A 20839-nucleotide genomic window follows, 5' to 3' on the forward strand; every position below is an offset into this window, starting at 1 on the left:
GGAGTAGTAAAATAATCCAAAAGCAGCCAAAAAATACCCAAGTGTTTGTAGTTTTCAAATGTATTCATTGATTTGGGGGAGTTTATTGACTTTCTGGGGGTGGGGGGAACCACAAAAAATGTAATTTATCCTCCTCTCCACTAGTACCTGACTTCTAACTCTGCCTTGCTCAGAGACAGAAAAAATGGAGGCTCTGGCATCAGATATAACCTAAGTTCCAGTTTCAAATCTGCCTCTGTATAATCTTACTTTACCTTAAAACCTTGAAGATAATTTTATTCCTTATTTGTAAAACTAAGGATAACAATACCCACTGGGGGCTGTTGCTGAAAAGATTGAATTAACATATGTAAAGCATCTGGCTTACTGTCCAGTGCATAGTAGGAGTACCCTTCCCGTCTTTAACCTATGGGGAACTCTATTTGTTCTCTATATACAACTTGCTCTTTTAATTTAAATAGCTTCATTCATGTTACACTCCCAAAAAATTACCTTCCCTCTCCTCTCTGCCATTCCACATCAATTCTTCAAAAGTTGGCTTAAAATTCATCCTAGGTAATTCTGACTGATCCTATCACACCTGAGCCAATCTCTATTATTGCATATTCATTTTTTCACTACTGTTCTGACATTCTAGGTGCCCCGAAACAGGGCCATGTGTTGACTTATTTAGCATATACCCTATGTGGTCTTTGCTTTGTCCATGGTTGGGCACTTAGTAAGTGACACGAAGCCACCATCAGCTAATGTGCATACATTACCTGGGAAGGGACGTTTTTGGGTGGCTCAATTCTAATGGAAGGGTCCCACTCCCCTGGAGGGAGCACCGTCACCTGGTCTAGGAACTCATCAATCCCCGCCAGGAGATCATCTCGATCTTTGGCCTTATATGCCACATCATGAAAAATCTACAGAGAAGAAAAAACCCTCAGGAAAGTTGAAAATGACTTTACTTAAAACAATCACCAATGGATATGGTGAAGAATGAATACAACCTCTTGATTTTTATTTCAGTCATGGGGATCTGAAATGTAGAAAACTTTTAGCACTTAGAGAAGTATAAGGTTAAAAGGATTTTTAAAAATGAACCTAAAGATGAGATAAGTCAAAAAGAACTCAATATATGTCTATTTGTATAAGAAGAGATAAGACATTTGTATAATTCTTATAATTGTGTAAGACATTCCATAATCCTACAGTTGTATAATTCTGTTATCTCCTCAAAGAATGGAATAAAGGGGAAGATGCATGGGAAAATTTTCCTGATCATATGGTTGGAAAAAGTGGATGGAATTACTAATGAAGGTTCTGTGTGAAATAAGCCTCCCCATCAAAGAACGCTAATAAAACACAGCCTCCATCTCCTCTGCCTGCTAAGACACATGCCTTGAAACTCCTGCTTTGCAATTTACAAGAGCAGTGAAGTCCTCACTGGGGTATGCAGTGGGGATCAGCCAAAATTTCTGGCTTCCTTGATACATTCACATTACAGTACCGAGCATAAACCCCTAACTTATACAAACTGGTCTCATTTATGTGGAACTGGACTGAGGTTTCTGTATGTAAAGAGGTTGGATGCATTTAATTAACAATCATCTCTAGAAAGTTAAGTCAGCCTTAATATCTTTCTCTCTTAGTAGTTTACTTGGCAATAATAATTTCCCAAGAAAAAATATTTCTCTGAATCCTTGATTATTCAAAAAGGAAGAAAAATCCCCCAAAGAGCTCAGTCCTCCCACAATAAGAATTCAGAGAAGTGACCTGAACTGCTTCCAGCCAACATTGCAATTGTAATTATTTTACCCTTAATAATTAGCACAGTGCCTGGCACATAGTAAATACTCAATAAATATTTAAGAGTTGAATGAAGAAAAAACAGAAGTGGTGCATACCTCATCTGTCATGATGGTGGCCATGGATCTGCCAATCTCATGGTACTGCTGACCTTTCCCTACTGGACCCAATAGGATAAATAAAAATCTGCCAACACACACAAAGGACGAAAGTATGTAAGTAAAATTAAAGAATTGGCATCTTACTCCTCTCTAAACAGCAGAACATTTCTCTGGCCTATCAAGCAGAAACCATCACGGTACCTTCAATAAAAGGAGGCAGACTAATGATGGAGCAGTATGAGCTGCCTTGATCTAATAGCTCCACTATGGACATTGGAAGCTATTTGTATGACTCCATTAATAATGTGGTTGTAATTCTTAGGATTTTCATGGACTTGATTCCTTGTTATAGAAAAGACACTTTTTCAAAACATGGCATTGTAATGCAAATTCAAGGTTATCTGAATCTGACTGATGGCTCTAATAAGAAAATAATGGGGAGAGGAAAGGCATAAGGAAGTTGAAATTATCAAGCCTTGGAGAGGAGTCTAAATTATATTCTGGACATGTGAACGCTCTGTAATTCATAGAGCTCTGAGTCATCGGAATCACCACCTTCAGGGTGCATGAATAGCCTTTTGAATAAATGTGGACATATCTGCAAGCCAAACAAATCCTACCAGACTGTGGAAAGAGACATCAATGCCTTAGCTCACAGACATTTCCCTGGGATACGGCTCTGTAGAATTGGGAGGGCAACACAGCCTTTGCTATGTCCTTTGAATGCTCTTCAGTTCTCCATTTCCAAGGCTGCAGGTACTGTGCAGTCATAGCCTTAAAAGTCTTTGAATTCTGCATGGAGGTTAACCAAATATACCCCATTGAGATCACTGCTGAATTTTAAGCAGCATTCCCAAAATTAATTAATTATCCTAAGTTTTGGCATTCGCTTGCTTCTTCCCCCAGAGCTCACACAAATCTGAACTTTGGATATAATGCACTGATTCGTGCTGTTTTTGTCTTTACCTTGTTGGGATGGGCACTTCTGTCAAGCCTGAGAGAAGAACAGCTGGAGAAAGCCTCACAAAGGCAACGATGGGGCGGTCCAGAGTGTCCACCTCACCAACCAGGACATTCGAGGCCTCTGCCCCAGTGGGGATTTTTTTCATGAAATGAAGGTCCACCTGAAAGTCCAAGAGAGCCTCTGAGGACCTGGGAGCCATTACCTCAAACGTCAATCACCCTCCTCATGCCGTACATTCGCATGTCATTTGATGATTTAACAAATGCTTTCTCACCCTGTTTCATTGGATCCTTACAAGAACTCTGTAAGATGGATAAGAGTTTTTTTTTAAATGAAGCAACTGAGATGCAGAGAGGGGAAGTTGACTAGCTCAGGACAAGAGCTTTTCAGAGAGAATTTAAATCAGGTGTTGTGATTTGAATCCATTATACCATGCTTCCTCAAAGAAAATTGTTTTTGAAGCTCTAGGTCAAATTTTCCTCATTTTAAAATACTTGAGTGCTTTGTCAGAGGTTCAAGTTTTTATAAGGCTCCCTGCCTCATGAGCAGAGACATGACCTGACACTATCTGTGTTTTAGAAAGACAATGTCAAGGGTAGACTAGAGCAAGAAGAGGCTGGAGGCAGGATGGCTTGCACCAGAAACTGAAGTGAGGCCATGGATACCAAAGTCACAGTCCCAACCATGAAGGAGTTTTGGGAGATAGTAGCAAATGCATTGTTTTTGACAAAACTTTTGGAGGCAAGAAGGAGCTGCTAGAGAGCAGGTGCCAAAATAAATCTGAAAAAATGAGGAGGTCTGAGTCAGGGAGGGTTGTCTGTGGCCAGTCTCAGTTTCGGCATGTTGAACCTGGTGAACCTGGTGGAACAAACTGATGTGTCAGCCCCATCGAGGCTGGAGTAGAAGGAAGAAGACTAGAGGAGATGGGCCTCCTTTTCTACAGAGGGGGCTCTGGTCTTGGAAAAAGGGTGTTGAAATACCAAAGCTTACTCTGGGTTCCTAGAGATACTCTTAGGCCTATAAGCCAACTTCCCATGTCTCCACTCACCTTACTTAAATCCACAGGACTGTGTTCACAATTCACTCCATTCTTTACTTCAAGATTTGTAGTTGTAACAGACTGAGGAGACACAGTTTGACCTATTTGGAGAAAATCAAACAGAATTCTCTGAGTCCCTGCCCTTTCCCCCTCTGACACACCTCATCTATGATCGTTTAGCTATAACTATCTCCTGCAAAGCCCACATAGAGAAGAGGTTAAGATGATTAAGAAGCTAGGACCACACATGCCTATCTCCTTACCTACTAATTAGTGATAAAGGGAGGGCAAGGGTAATACTACTCCTGCACCTTCTTCCTGAACACCTTTGTAATCCTCTTTTCTTCCTCTATTAAGGTAGTAATCCTTAGCCAGGAATGTATATCAGACTCCCATGAAGAACTTTTCAAATATATTGATTCCCAGGCATATCCCCTGCACATTGTGACTCAATAAATGTGGGGGCAAGATCAATGTAGGTTCCCCTGCCAGGCCACAGAAAACAAAACCAATCAGCAGCTGAAATTCATTGAGTGCACCTGGCTAAGGGCCTTACATGAATTAAGTTACTGAAGCCTCACAATAAACTTATGGAGTTGAACCTATTATTATCCTTATTTTACAGAGGGGAACATTAGACTTAAAGAGGTTTAGAGGTTTCCCAAAGTCACACACTTTTCAAGTGGTGAAGCCAAAATCTCAAGCCTAGAAGTCCAACTCAAGAGTCTACACTAGCCCGGCCGGTGTGGCTCAGTGTTGAGCATTGACCTATGAACCAGGGAGTCACGGTTTGTTTCACGGTCAGGGCATATGCCCGGGTTGCAGGCTCGATCCCCTGCCCTGCTCGGAGCACTTGTGGGAGGCAACCAATCGATGTGTCTCTCTCACATCACTGTTTCTCTCTCTTTCTCTCTTCCCCTCCTTCCCTTCCTTCCACTCTCTCTAAAAATCAATGGAAAAAATATCCTTGGGTGAGGATTAACAATAACAAAAAGTCTCCGATGTACCTTCTCTGGCCCCAAATTACCCCCAAAGTGGGTATCTCCCAAAAGCCATATTAGTTCTGAGGCCACTCTGCACTACAAACCTCTCACCCTGGGTCCACTGAGGTCTGAGGCAGGCATCCCAAGTGCCACAAAAGCATCAGTGCCAGCCACCCATCTGTTGATCACAAGAAGTACTGTGTCTAAGTGAGCATGGAAGCGTATTAGATAAATATAGCCCCAACCCTCTAGTCACTTAGTATCTACAGTTAATGCTGAAATGTCTGATTAATAAAAAAAAAAGAAAACAGTCACTCCTAATAATCTTACCATTTTTATCCATCGAATGTGGATCAGACTGCTTCTTGCCAACCTCAGCAAAGGAGCGAACAATGGGAATGAGGTTACTTCTCTTCTTTTCATTCTGATGATGATGCTTTTTGAGAAGGGCTTCCCGTACTTTAACCCTCATGCTGTCACTCAGGTCACTGAACAGTTCTTGCTGGTCCAGGACCAGATCTGGAAAATAGATGCTAACATGAACACCCTGATGGTCAATGGACCCAAAGAGGCCAACATCAAGTGGGTTAAGGGGAGTGGGGGGGGCCAATGAGCATGGGGATGCAATTCAACCAGTGCCACTGAGATACAATTTCCTGAAATAGTATCTTTGATGACAGCAGCTGTGGTAAGTTATACTTTATTCATATAACAAATCATTATTATTAGAAATAGAAACTATTGAACACTTTGTATGTGCCAGGAATTATACTAGATTATCTAATCTTATCCTCATAAAAACTCCAAAAAAATGGCTTATGTAACAATTTATACAGATCAGGAAACTGATGTCCAAACATTACAAAATTCCTCAGGGTCTCACATCTAGTAAGTTGCAGAGCTGGGGTTCAAGCACAAGACAGTCTGAGTCAAAAGCCTACACTATTACCCATTTTGTTCTGTCATCTACCAAAGGTCCTCTATATTCCCTTCCTCCAAGATTTTTTTTTAATCCTCACCCAAGTAGTGAGGATATTTTTCCATTGATTTTTTAGAGAGAGTGGAAGGGAAGCGGGGGGAGAGAGAGACACACATCGATTGGCTGCCTCCCGCTCACACACCCCTTGGGGCTAGGGATTGAACCTGCAACCAAGGTATGTGCCCTTGACCAGGAATCGAACCCACCACCCTGCAGTCTGTGGGCTGATGCTCTAACCCTGGGGTGGGGAACCTTTTTTCTGCCAAGAGCCATTTGGATATTTATAAAATTATTAACTTAAAAATTAGCCTGCTATATTTGGTCAAACATTTAATTAATTCATCCCTACTGCCTTGGCAGGGCCAAACCAAATGACTTCTTGGTCCTTATAGGGCCCACTGGCTGGACAGTCCACACCCTGCTCTAACCACTGAGCAACTGCCCAGAGAGAACATTTTAACATTGCTGTGATTCATCACTAACATGAATACATCAGGTACCTAATGTGGAGAACCATAACAGTTTTACTTCAATCCTATATACCTACTCCCAAGCCTCCCCCAAACTTCAACCTATTCTCAACTCCAACTTCATCCATAACTATCCAAATGCTAGTAGTAATAAATAAAGAAAATCTTTTTTAAATATTCAAGCCAAAGATCCATGTTTTTCTATCTTTAACCTTTGTATTGATTGTTTCCTTGCTCCGATATTATAAACATGCTTCAGGATCCTTCATCTTGAAAAAAAACAACAACAAAGGATTAGAATATGCTCCCCACCCTAGCTGGTTTGGCTCAGTGTATAGAGCATGGGATTGAAAGGTCCCGGGTTCAATTCCAGGCAAAGGCACATGCCTGGGTTGCGGGCTCAATCCCCAGTGGAGGGCGTGCAGAAGGCAGCCAATCAATGATTCTTTCTCATCATTGATGTTTCTCTCTCTCTCTCCCTCTCCCTTCCTCTCTGAAATCAATAAAAATATATTTAAAAAAAAAGAATATCCTCCCCAAGTCCTCCTTTATCTATCTCATCTATTTCTATCTCTCTCTCCCTCCTTCTCCTTCTTCTTCTCCCTCTCCCTCTCTCCTATCACTTAAAGTTCTCAAAACAAAAATTCTTCAGCCCACTGTAATTTGACTACCTCAAAGAAACTGCTTTTGATAAAATAATCAATAACCTTCCAGTTGCTCAATCTGATGGATGTTCTAGTCCTTACCTAACCTGACCTCTCCATAGCATTTGACACTGGTGAGTTAAAACTCTTGTTTTGGCTTTTGTAGTGGGTTGAATGGTGACCCCCTAAAAGATATGTCTATGTATAACCCTGAGACCTGTGATTTTATTTTAAGAGTCTTTGCAGATGTAACTAAGGCTCTCCAGATGAGATCATCCTGAATGATATTGACAAATATCTTTATGAGAGAGACACAGATCCTTATAAGAGAGACACTAGAAGCTGTAAGCTAGAAGCATCAAGAATAACTTTCCCCTAGAGTCTTTGGAGGGGACACAGGATCCTATCAGTGCTGACCTCTCCCTTGGGTCCCATGTGATCCCAGAGAGACAGAATTACTTGGATACTTTAAATGGAGAAAAGTTTGGAGAAATCCTTATTTAACCTCTCCAGCCAAATCAAGCCAAGCTGAAGGGGAAAATCCTCACATGCACCCATATGCCAAACTCCATTCCCATAACGTAACACTCAACCACTCCATAAAACTTCATCAGACATCTCCCTTTCATATCTTGCTGAAGAAGTAGAGGTACTTTGACACAATTTCTTACATGTCTTCCTAGCTGCCATATTTTAAAAATATTTAACTCCCTTTTCTCTGCACAACTCCTAGTTGCCCCTTTCTATAATTATTGTCAAAATATATCTCCCATTGTGGCACTTATATTAATTGTTCTATAGCTATTTTCCCCACTAAAAGATGAGCTTCTTTAAGGTAGAAGCTGTATTTTATCTTTATTCCCTGTGGCTAGGACATAATCAGGCATAAATAAATAAATATAAAATAAATGTTTGCTGAATGAACAAAAAAATGGAAGACTAAGTACCATGTCATTTAAATCCCATAAGTCTGTGAAATAGGTGATTTCTTAGTTTGAAACCCATCCCACAGCTGAGAATGTTGAGGTCAGGAACGAACGCTAAGTGACTTGCCTAAGGAAACACAGCCATTTGATTCTTTCCTCTATACCAGCGGTCGCCAACCTTTCGGACCTCAGACACCATCAGTGGTCCGCGGGCCACCAGTTGGCGACCGCTGCTCTATACCAGACTTCTTAATTTACACGAACATTCCTCTGCTTTCCTTCACCTAACCTTACCTGAAATTTCTTCTATGCTATTTGCACGCATATCCAGAAGGACCGTTCCATTAATAAGGCAGCTCCTTAGCTCAAAGAGACTGTGCAATGAAAGGGTTGCCACATAGGGCTTGCTCCAGCGTTCCCCCCCATCTTCAACATCTTCTTCAAACTTCAGCCACCTGAAAGCATTACAAAGAACTAGATGCCAAAGATAGAAAATGAGGACTTTTTAAGAGTGAATCTTTAATGTAAATCACAAAAAAAGATCTAAATAATCACACTGAACATTGTAATCTACTCTCTGTGTTCAAGGTACATTGGTAAGTGAAAACAGCAGACTGTACAACAGTGCAAGGTTGAGTAAAGTTAATACCATTTTTATTTAAAGAAAATTTTAAAAACACGAGCATATCCATGTATAAGACACCAAATATTATATTCCTCATTATCCCTGGGGTTTTGCGCATAATTTCCATTTTCTTTTTATTTATCTTTATTTTCTAATCTATATATATAAAAGCCTAAGCAACCATAGCAACTGAACAGACGACTGAACAGGCTGCATGGGGTGACCAGGCCGGCAGGGGGGTTAGTGAGGGACGACCAAATGACTGATCGGGCCTAAACCGGCAGTCGGACATCCCCCAAGGGGTCCCAGATTGGAGAGGGTGCAGGTTGGGCTGAGGAACAACACCCCCAGTGCACGAATTTCATGCACTGGGCCTCTAGTTTTTTATAATGAGCATACATTACTTATGTAATTAAAAATAGACCCAATCTCTATCGTTTGGATATACTGACAAATCACATTAATAAAATGATTTTTTTCTTTCTTAAAGAGCCTATCCATGTGACCTTTAGCAGTTTACAAAGACAAAATGACAAGATTAATTGCCTTTTCATTTGGTATCATATGGCTTGGCTTGTTTAATCCTTTCTACCTGTAGAAAATATCCATGGAGACAGCAGGCATCAAGGAAGAGCTATTCTGATGTGAGCTGGAGCCATGCTTTGCTAGTTATGCACATTGCCTCTTACCCTGAGGCTCAGGCCCACTGGTCAGTTACTAGAAGAGCCCAGACATGGCCCTGATTAATCTAAGGGCTTCTTGGGTTTGAGCCTTAGGCAAGCACGGCCACCCTACAACTACTTCAAAAAGCCTACTGTCAGACACTATAATCTCAAGGGTCTATAAAGTTGGACTGTCCCATTAGAAGTTAAAATCTCAAAAATTATGTGAATTCCACTGAATTAAAACCGAAATGACTCTATGGTTCACCTGTAGGAAAAGTCTGGACCTGTGCTCTGTCTTCTTGGCTAGGTCCAAACCAAGGTGGCCCCATCAGGCATCCTCTAAATCAGACCTATGATATCAAGATAACCCATGAAGTACTCTGGGCCCCCCCCCCAAAATAAGAGAGGACCTCAATTCTAGGCTCAAGGTCAATTGGTGTAGATGTGACCAGAGAAACCACAAAGAGGTCAACATCAAGACTCTCCAAAGAACACTCTCAAACATCAGTTCCCAAGTCAGTCATCACTTTTCCCATGAAGAAATAAGAGACAAGGCAGGCCTGTCACCTGCTGAAAGGTACCATTGCCTACCCAAGCAAATCTTGACCCAGTTTATTTTAGGAAGTTACCTGGCTGTCTCTTTCCACTCCGCATCTTCTCCCTCTTTCATACAGATCTCATCCAGCTCTGTGAACAGCTCATGAGGCACGTGTTCCTCATCCTCCTCAGTGCCAAGAATGAACTGAACACGCTGAGATGGTGTGTCTGGAAAATCAACCACAGAGAAAGGTCTGCTCCCAGCTTCAACTAGAGCAGAGATAGAATTCTGCCATACTTATCACATCTCGGGGCCTTAAAACTTCAGGAATGTATTTAAGATAATCCTGAGCACAGATAAAAAAAATTTATTTATTCCCAGAAAAAAATTTTTTTAAATCTCTTCTGTGAAAGCATTTTCACAGGAGGAAAAAAATATTAACTAAGACCACTTGGAAAAAAACCCACAACAAACTGGAAATCTGATGAATCTGATCCAAAGGAATGGCTAGTTCTCTAGCAAATTATTTCACCTATTATGGTATTGATTTGGGGGCCTGAATTGTAGAGTTTTCAGGAAGACACTTCTGATTCTTAGAAGCATTTTTTCTTCTTGGAAGCAAGCTCTAAAAACTCTATAGAAGGAGTAGAGAATCAAAACCATCTGCTTAATGTCCCTCAGCCTCACCAATCCTCCCGGCCATGGACACCCACCTTCTCTCCCAAGGGTGATACCGTGTGCCAGGGCCTCTGGGCCTTCCTCCCCTTGGCCGGCTCCTTTACCCCGGCCTCGTCTCCGGTGCTTCTGGCCATGAGTTCGATGATGCCGATGGCTCTGCCGGCCCAGTGGCATCCGAACCCCCACGTACAGGGTCCTATGACCTGAAAAGAAGCAGAAGGTCTGTAGAGAAAACACCTTTAATAAAAGGAGTCTAGCATATTTAAGGGGGGGGGGGGGTGTAGATTATAATTCTTTGGCCTGGTCACAATCCTGTAATGATAAACTTCAAAGACTTCCAGAGCTAAGGATATAGAGATCTTAGAATTCAAAGGTCACTTGCATGTGGCTGAAAACCTCCAGGAGTGTTGTTAAGATCAAAAGAAACAATGTGCATGAACATTAAAGGCCAATACAAATGCTAGTTGTTATTACAACAACAATCTGATCAATTATTTTAAAAAAGGCAATACAATCACTCTATGACAACTGCAACAAGTCTTAGCAGGGAGGCAGCTTAGAAAAGTGCTCAGTTCAACCTGCCTGGGTCCAAAACTTCACCTCATCATTCACAAGCCTTGTGACCTTGAACAAGTTATCTAATCTCTCTGTGACTGCCTTTAAAAGGAGTACTGAAAGTTTATTATTTAAACTCAGAGGGGTTTTGTGAACAGTAAATAACATATATGTAAAATGCTTAACATGATACCTGGAATAAATTTTAGCAGCTAATATATTCTAGGATCAGTCTCCTTTTTTTCTGCACTGTAGAATAGCATGAGAGACTAGTTACAAACTAGAGGGAGGCTAAGATTATAGGGAGAGATATGAAATAATTATACAAAAAGAGGAGAACATGAAAAAATGATCCGATAGCATTCCTCTCTAGTTCTTCCTTTCCTTACTCCCTCATTCCTTCTAGAAACCTTATTTTGTTCTGTTAATGACTTCCAGGCCTCTGTCACCTCCACCTGGCTTCATTAGCCTTCCTGCCTAGCCTGGAGTCCAGAATCAGAAGCTTCCAGGACGCTCCCACCCCTGACACACAGAGCCTTGGTCTTCCCTCATTTCTGCCCAGTTACTGCGGCTCAGCACTCTACATCTCAGACTGACTCCCAACATCTTCCCTCACAAAAGCTGTTCCAGTCTTTAGTCACTGTCTTCAAACCCACAGCCTTCTCCACATTTCCTCCCTCTGAGCAGGTGACCTCCCTTCATGTTTTAATGGGAAAATTCAGGCCTCTCTTGTAAGCTCCTCCACCGCAGCCTGGCTCACTTCCTCCCCCAGCTTCCCCTCTTTGCCAGGCTAACGAGCATAGCCTCCCATCCCTCTGGAGTTCTGCTCCATCAGCTATCCTCCGACTCTCCTTTCCATCCATTCCCTCCATGAGTTTCTCCTGCTCAAGTTTCTTTTATCTTAAAAAGAAACTTCCCCAATGCAACGCCACTCTCCCACATTTCTGCCTTGTCCTCTTCCCTTCTCCATCAAACCACTTTTAAGAACCATCTACCAACCTAGCTCCCTTTCCTCATCATCTCCTTGTTCCATAGCCACTGCACGTGACCGCTCTCCACTGAAACTGCCCTCTCAGGGACACCAAGACCACCTCATCTCTATCACCAACTCTCTATCATCTTACGTCTCTCTCAGTTCAGTGAAGACTTTCTTGAGAGCCCACCATGTTCCATGCAGTATCCCAATCCCTTGACCACTTCCTCCCCTTGGTGCTCTGGGCTCCCTCAGCTCCTGTCCCACTGCCCTCTCCGACTCGCTTGCACATCTCTGGCTGTGCTTCCACAATCCCACAATCAAAGGAAGACTCTCCGGTTTCCCCTCCTTGACCCTTTTTTCTCTTCTTTTAGTAATTTTTACTCCCCTCATTTCAAAATTCACTTCTACAAATGACCCCCAAATCTTTATCTAAATGATTCAAAGCAAACCACCATGCTTCATCCCAAATCAGGCTCATACTCATTTCTTCATGCTTCTGTCCACGGCATCGCCATTCTCTCAACGTTCCAGGCTTGAAACATCAGAATTACCTTAAATTTCCACCTCTACCTCTTGCCCCTCAGGGTTACATCCTATCGATTAGGGCTGTCAAGCCTTTCTCTCCTCTCACTTGGACAACAGCAGGAGCCTTCTTCCTTTCTCCCACACCAATTAAATCCCACAAACCAATCCTCCTGAAGTGCTGCTCTGGAACTGCTCACTCCTTCATGCTCCCGCATGCTCGGGGTCCCAGCCTCCTTTCTAGTCTTTTCCTCCTCTGGGACAAATTATACATTCAACAGAAAAATAAAGGGAAAGACCTCTAAGAGAAGTGAGTGATCATCAGCTCAAGAGAGATAAAAGTTAAAATCCTATACATGCTCACATCAAATAAATGTTCAGGGGGAAGGTATCTAGAGATGCTCACCTTCTGCATCTTAGCAACTGAGTGGCTTGGTTTTGACTCTGTCTCCTCTTCATGACATGGCTGCTGCACCCACCATCATCTCACACTCTTTCTTCTACCTAAACCAACCGCTATTCCATAAATGTGCCAATGCTTTCTGGACACTGACGTGGCTCGCTCCTTCAAGATTCATTGCAATGACCTTCCCTCTTGGTGTTATTTCTGATCTCCCAGATCAGATATGACTCCTCCTTCCTCTAAATCCCCAGAGTCCCTGGCTAGCATTCTCTTGTGTACTCATTTTATGCCTTGCATTAAAGTTAAGCCTCTATCAGTGTTATCTCCCACTATTCAATTGCAAGCTCCTCAAAGTCCCAGGTCAGAACTTCTTCTTCTTGGAATCCCTCACATAACAAAATACACAGTGTCTTATATATGGTCATCCCTCCACATATCCAGAAAACAGAATATATCCTAAGTGCCTCCACTAGGAGCATAAACCCCTAGAATCTCCTCAGGAGAACATAATATGACCTAAGAAGGCCTCTAATTTGAAGCGGACCACAAAAGGAATGAGTAATAAAGTGAACATATTTGTGGTAGATGAAATACTCACCAGGGCACGAGAGGATTGAGAAAATCCTAGCCAACCTGATAACTAAAAGCTTACTTGAGGAAGACTTCCTAGATAATGGGACTTTATGGAAAGAGTTACCAATTCCTCATTTTCTTCTCTCCCCAGCAATGGCATTTCCTAAGATTGTGCTCAACTTCTTTTTTAGAGATTCCTTGATAGTGCTCTCCACTTCCAAGTGGTGTTAAAGTGCCTGGGGGTGCTGTTCTAACACCCCTTTCTTTATTTCTCCCTCCTTTTCTTTGTCCTCCCCTGTCTCTCAATTTCCAAAGTGATAGAGCAAAATAAAAAAGTAACAGTGATGATTAGATGGGAAGATGATCAGAGATTTGTTAGAGTGTTGAGAGGCAGGCAGGATAATAAAATATTTAGTATCAGGAAGAATCGCACCTATTACACACTAACTGCCTCAGGACAGTCCTGTTGACTCGGGCACACCTCAGGACATTTTTGACAGGCAGATTTCAACACATAATGTTGTTATCTTGAAACTTCAATGAAACAGAAATACAGAGCCCGAAGAGGTCATTTGCTAAGATGTGGGATTCTGGACCTCTGATATAATCAGTGAAAACTATAAACCATGAAAACAACTAAATTAACTACCACTTTAATAAAATACCATCTGTTAATAATGTTTGAGTATAGTATTTAACTAGGTACCTGTAGTACACCACTCATGTCAACCCAGGCTGGCGTTACCTAATTGTACCAGGTCCTATCCCAAGGGCTGGGGATACAGCAATGAACAGCACAAAATTCCTGTCTTCAAAACACAATTCTAGTGGGGGAAGACAGACATCATAAAAACATATTATTTCAAATACTGATAATTTTTATGAATAAAATACAATAAAGTGCTAGAATATCTATGGTAGGGGATAGAATGAAGAAGGGAGACTTTAGCTAAGATGATTAGAAGAGACATCCAGTGATGAGAAGGAGAGGTCATGAGAAGACCCCAGAGAAGAGCATTCCAGGAAGAGGGAAGATCAAGTACACAGGCTCTCCAATGGCAATGTGTGCGGCTAGTTCCAAGGGAAAAGGACAGCCAGTGGGACCAGAACAAGGTGAAAGAGGAAAGGAGAGGAGGGGGGAAAGTTAGAGACAGACAGGCACAGACATGAAGAACCTGTGAGCCATGAAAAGCATATCTAGATCCTAGAGAATCACTTCAACCACCCTCTAAAATAGTGACCTAAGTGTTGTAAAACCAGGTGTGTGCAGGTGAAGAACAGTCTAAGGGTAACTTTCAGTCCTTCAACAGAGCCACCCCAACCATATGCTTCCTCTTCTGAGCAAATCACCCAGGTTACTGGCCAGGTTAGGACCGCTACTTCTTAAGCACACTCCAAATATTTCTGCTGGGCTCGTGCTGGTATAATGCTAGTATTATTTAATTTTAACTACATTCTAAAGAGAAAGTGAGAACACAATAATTAGGTATTAGAATCGATGTTATTAGACTCATTTTCTTGGTTAATTTATTCACTGACACTATTAAAGTAAAACAAGGAAGTTGGACCAAAAGACTTCTCAGGTCTTGTCCAAATGATGGCTAGTCCAGGTTCTGATGTTAAGACCTAGGAAAGGCTCGGGCTAAGGCTTTCTTTGGAGAATTCACAATGGTTCCATTGTTCTCACTATCTCTACATATTGCTGCAAAAAAAGATTATAAAAGGACCTCAGTAAATGTTTGTTGAGTAAATAATGTATGGTTTTGCTTGATATTTAAATTCCTTCTAGGCAAGTCTGTAGCATAACAGGCAAGACATCCTACTGATGCCTTTGAGGGCTCTGTAGGAAGTAAGTTAAAGCTTAAATCTTTAAGAAGACTCCTCCTTCTCTAAGAAGTTCTTTTAGTCTAACCAGCTCTCACAAACATTAGCCAACCACAGTGCCTGCCTTCTTAAAACACCAGCGAGACAAGCGTTAATGAAAACAAGCCCCAGCAGAGGTCAGAACTAAGTAAGTCCAAGTATCTATCAGAAAATTAGGCATCAGCTTCTACGCTGGAACTCTGAAACAGAAACTTGGATTTTCTGAATGAAATCAGCAGAAAAGAAGACTAACAAATGGACACTAGGAAATGAATATAGCACTAGTAAAATCCAGTCCTAACTAGATTTTGGCATTGTGATGACTTCACTAAACTAATCCTGTGGTCACTTTGCTGGCCATTCAACCCTCACCTACCCTCACAATCTTCATCCCTTCCATCTACCAATCAACTCACCAAAATTCTACCTTCTTCCCATCCAATTCTCCATTCTTTCCTCCAGCATTTACTACTCTTCAGAGTCTCTGTATGCAAATACAAGTGTTAATTTAGTAAAAACTTATAGAAAAGATGTAACAGTGTATATATTTTTAAAATAAGTATGTATACACTCCCAGCTGGCATAGCTCAGTGGCTGAGCTTTGACATATGAACCAGGAGGTCACAGTTCGATTCCCAGTGAGGGCACATGCCCAGGTTGCAGTCTCGATGCCCAGTGTAGGGTGTGCAGGAGGCAGCCGATCAATGATTCTCTCTCATCGTTGATGTTTCTATCTCTCTCCCTCTCCCTTCCTCTCTGAAATCAATTTTTAAAAGATAAGTATGTATACAAATGCAGAGAACAATCCTTAGTGAACTGGGACTGAATCTTGTGGAGCAAGACAGAAACCACAGGTGAGACCCACCCTCCAGATGGAGGCTGTATTAACATTCCATACATGCTGTTTACCAAGAGTGCAGACAGAACTCATTAGCACATACAAAAGGTGTTCCACTCCTCTGGGCTACAGGTTGACTCAAAGTCAATAACCACAGGGGGGAATCTAACATGTGGAGCAGATGCAAGTCTTTTCTTTTTCTTTTAAGTTATAAATATGAGCAAATGGCTCTTACACATTTGTTAAAAACTTACTAGAAGGCACTAAACTTACTCTAGGATTCATAAATCTAGTCGTTAATCAGGAATAATGATCTGCCAGAAAAAATGGAAAAATCCATTCTTCTAAATAAAGCAACTGCTCGTGTTCCTCTGAGACTGGGAGAGTCCACTGAAGCACATCATGGACTATTACTGCTCTTCATGAGTTTATCTTTGGAAATCTATTCTAATGTTTGCTTTTGACTCTTCAAAAACAATGTCATTGTTTAATGCACTATCTCCTACTGATGAAATTAACGTACGCAAAAGGCCCACATTTACAAAAGACTCTCACAATGTCCAGAGACTAAATCTCAGAGTAATTCTGAAAATGAGTGATGAAATGGTTTATGTCACGTGGGGTAGACATATGGAATAAAGGGGAAGGAAGACCAGGGATTTATCTGTAGCCACAAAACCTTGTATCATGGTATACATATCAAACCAAATATAATTTTATCCTACACCTTCAAAAGACAATGTCACTCTAAGTGCAGCATCACTGAGTCCCAGAGCTGACCTCAGAGTGAGTCGGGGTAGAGCCCACAGCATGGCCAGCCCCACAGCAAATTCCTTTCCTCTCCAGAGCTGCTCTAGAACCACATCAGGCCTGAGAAGTAGGCAGCATTTGTCCTCCATTTGTCTAAAGTGCTTTTTAAAAATAGTACTAAAATAAATAAGATTCTAGTTTTCAAAAAGGTCTATGTATAAACGACCATTTCCCAACACATTACTCTCTAGTAATGACATCATAGATTACTAATTTTTATGGCAAAATGGAGAATGCATAAAGAATAGATGATGACATCATAAGAAGCTGATCCAACTGCCAATTACTCAGCTGACCTCTGTGGGTGGAACACAGTCCTCAAGATTCAAGAGAGTTTGCACAAGTTTATTATTCTACTCACAAGGAGACAAAGAGTGTTTATAAACAGTTATCTCCTTGCTGAGGACAAAGGTCATGTGGGCCCAAACAACTAAACTGAGAACAACATTGCCCCACGGGGCAATAAGAGGGTAGAGAAGCAATAGAATTATCTGGGCAGAAGGAGGGCTAATAGATAAACATGTTTACATAATGGAACAAAATGTTGAGGTTGGGTAGTTAATGCTGGATACTGTCCTCCCTTGCAGATGGTGTGGTAGAGTGGAAAAGCCCAGTTTCGTCCCATATCACCTGCCATCAGGCTATCAACGATTTTCAACCGGTGTCACATCAGTGTGCTGCAAGAAATTTTTAAAACTTACAATATCTGACTATTTAGTCAGGGACACTGACCTCTTTTCCCTTAGATTGTCAAATTAAAAAGGGACAACGGCCCTGGCCAGGTGGCTCAGTTGGTTGGAGCATCAGCCCATACAACAGGTATGCAGGTTCAATCCCCAGCTGAGGCGCATACGGGAGGTAGCCAATAGATGTTGATCTCTCTCTCTCTCTCTCTCTCTCTCTCTCTCTCTCTCTCTCTTTAAAACATGCAGTACCTGATTATTTAGTCAGGGACATTGACCTCTTTTTCCTTAGATTGGCAAATAAAAAGAGGACAACACAATAGCTGTCTGGTGTGGAATCAAAATTATACTTTGTGTGTGTGTGTGTGTCAGATTGGCAAAACAATATATTCATTTTTTGGTGTGCCACAGAATTTTAGTAATTAGTTTGTGTGCCATGAGGTGAAAAGGGTTAAAGATCATTGGGCTAGATGACCTGAAGTAGGTATATAACCTACCTGGCCTTGTATTGAGAAGATAAAAAAGACATCTTGTTCAAAGACCCCAGTCAAATGCCTAATACACAAGGGTCATTTAACGAATGTTAGCCTCCCACCCCCCACACCCTTTTCTTCTCCCACTTTCTCCCAATTGCTGAAACCCACATTGGCTCTTCCATCTGGTTAAAATAGTTTGGAAAACTTGACCTTGATCTATCCAAACCCACTGACCTCCACAGAGCCACCCACATAAGTTCTCATGGTAATAGATCCAGAGACTGAGTCAGCCTCTCTAGAGCTTTCACTCTCCTCATCCTAAGGACAAGTTCTCTTGAGGGATTGTACAACTTTGATGATGAAAAAAAAAAAAACACGTCACGAGAACAAGCAGTCCAGAGAGGATTTTTCACATGCTGTCCCAGTCATTAGAAAGTTGCTGTTTTGTAGCCTTCAACATTGAGAGGGTGCTGCAGAGAGTTCACAGAGGCTTTTGAGCCAAATGTGGGTTCTCATTAAAGTTCTATAGACAGAGCCTTTCTCTAATAAAATCAAGCATCACCACAAATCAGGAAACTAGGCCCCAGGGGGAAAAGGAAAACAGGACACCACACGGGGTCATGTGGGGAGCTGGGGCTGGGGCAGGGAGGAAGGAAGAAGAGCCTTAGTAGGGTACACTAGAAACAGCAGGTCATTAACAATGCCCTTCCTGTCCACTTCAGTTGGATTTTTATGCAACTCTGTGCTGTGACTCCTAAATATGTTACAGGTACGTATGTGTTTTCCCTTTTCTTGTTTAGATGAAAACACCAGGCAGAAATGGGTTTAGTTAGAAGGAAAGAGCAAACATTATAAATGGGGTACAAACAGGATTTTATAGCCAAACTGAGTTTTTAAAATTATTTGTAATCTTTCTTTTAAAAGTTTGCATGTATTTATATTTCTAAGCAGTTGTCAAGAATCAATAAACTGATCTGAGTACTTCACATTCTCATGGAATAGGTCATTTAATAATGTTTATATTGGACTTTACAGAGCTCAAAGCGCTGTCTCACATGCTGTCTATTGGGTATTACTATCCTACTTTTATTTAACAGACAAGGAAGTTGAGGCTAAGGGAAATTAAGTGATCTCCCCCAAGGTCTGACAGCTAGTGAAAGTTAGGACTCAAACCCCAATCTCCTGATAACAAAGCTGTCCCTCCCACAGGCTGCCTCTCACTGATTCCCCCATTACATGGAACAGCAGTTCTTACCTTCCAACTCTTCTTTCTCATAGTGAATGTTGAGAATTGTACTGGTCCCACCCTGATCCACCACAGCTTCTTCATCTGGTCTCTGTGAAAACATAAATATGTAGTCATAGTAATACCCACACATTCATTCAAACATTCAGTTAAGTACCATGTGTCAGACTCTTTATGCAACACTTGGAAGAGAAGCACAATGGTTTATATATTTTTTAAATTTGAACCTCACAATAACTTTGAGATACAAATATGGTAGCCATTCTCTTTCTTATTTTATAAAATGAACAGCCTGAGACTCAGAGAACATAAATAATGATTGCTCAAGGTTACAAATGGGGTAAAAGGCAGAAGTAGGACTGAGCCCAAGTCTTATGACTGCAGATCTCATGCCTTTTCATCTCTGCACCCCATCTATACATCTGTATAATGGCATTTTGTAAGTGGTGTCAACCACATTGTCTCATTTGGTGTAAAACTGGTCGGTCTCCTTGACCTCTGCAGCATCTAAGCCTGTTTAATACTCTGTCCTTTAAATTATCCATCCTGCTCCCTGCCCAAATCTTCCCTGTCTCATCCTAAGGCTCATCTTCCTCTAAATATAATTCCCAAGGAAGCGCGGTCTATCCAAATCTTCCCTGTCTCATCCTAAGGCTCATCTTCTTCCTCTAAATATAATTCCCAAGGAAGCGCGGTCTACCTTTTGTTTCCCTCACTTGAGCATTACAATTTCAACAGCACCCTGAGATGTTGTGGCCCAGTATTTGACAAACCAATGGGATGCCACACCTCAAGACTCAGGTGTCTAAAACCAAATTAATCTTTCTTCCAAAACTAGCAGCCTGTTCTCATTTACTTACTCCTTCCTATGGCACCATCATTTCTTAATCCACATTTGAAATTTCAAACATATTTAGTCATCTATTTCATATATATTGAGTATCACTTATATGCCTTCAGAGAAACAGTTCTCTTTTCTTATCAAGACCTCCTTTGCAATTTCCCTCGAATTCACTCTCATCTCACATCCACTCTATCCCATACTCTCCAACATTTCAGTCATACTGGACATTTTTTATCAGTTCTGGAACCATATTTCCTTTCTTCCCTGAGTGCTGCTCCTTCTGGAGCAATCACCCTCTGCCTACTACCCCCACCTCCACCACCAGCAACTAATACTTATTCATCATCCTATGGATCTCAATCTAAATGCACTTCCTTGGAAGCTTTTCCTGATTACCCCTCTTATAAACTAAGCTAGGTCCTCCCATTTTTATGTCCTCACTAGAGTCTGGTGCACGAAATTCATGCACTGGGGGTGGAGGGTCCCTCAGCCCGGCCTGTGCCCTCTGGCAGTCCGGGATGCCTCAGGGGATGTCCACCTGCCAGCTTAGGCCCACTCCCACACATCCTCTTGCAGTCCGGGATCCCTTGCTCCTTACCACCCACCTGCTCACTGCTCCTTACCCCTCAGCTCACTGCTCCTTA

The 20839-nt window shown here is 41.7% G+C and overlaps 1 protein-coding gene across 12 annotated transcripts in view; it reads right to left on the reverse strand.

The window, feature by feature from the left end:
- SLC4A8 (solute carrier family 4, sodium bicarbonate cotransporter, member 8) overlaps positions 1-20839 on the reverse strand; it is a 114950-nt gene that overhangs the window by 43555 nt on the left and 50556 nt on the right. For 4 of the 12 annotated variants that reach the window (XM_014542119.1, XM_014542109.1, XM_014542117.1 and 1 more), the window contains 9 exons: positions 19361-19442; positions 10442-10609; positions 9820-9955; positions 8195-8355; positions 5212-5400; positions 3908-3999; positions 2862-3019; positions 1893-1980; positions 762-908 (listed from right to left, as the gene is read on the reverse strand). In XM_014542119.1, coding sequence (XP_014397605.1) covers positions 762-908; positions 1893-1980; positions 2862-3019; positions 3908-3999; positions 5212-5400; positions 8195-8355; positions 9820-9955; positions 10442-10580 — 1110 coding nt within the window. In that variant the 5' untranslated portion in view covers positions 10581-10609; positions 19361-19442. Of the gene's footprint in view, positions 1-761; positions 909-1892; positions 1981-2861; positions 3020-3907; positions 4000-5211; positions 5401-6542; positions 6585-8194; positions 8375-9455; positions 9541-9819; positions 9956-10441; positions 10629-14180; positions 14260-15714; positions 15783-18156; positions 18159-19360; positions 19446-20839 lie in introns of those variants that run through there. The other 8 variants (XM_014542110.1, XM_014542111.1, XM_014542113.1 and 5 more) reach the window with 7 other exon arrangements.

This window comes from Myotis brandtii, unplaced genomic scaffold, assembly GCF_000412655.1.
Source record: "Myotis brandtii unplaced genomic scaffold, ASM41265v1 scaffold29, whole genome shotgun sequence".
NCBI lineage: Eukaryota > Metazoa > Chordata > Mammalia > Chiroptera > Vespertilionidae > Myotis > Myotis brandtii.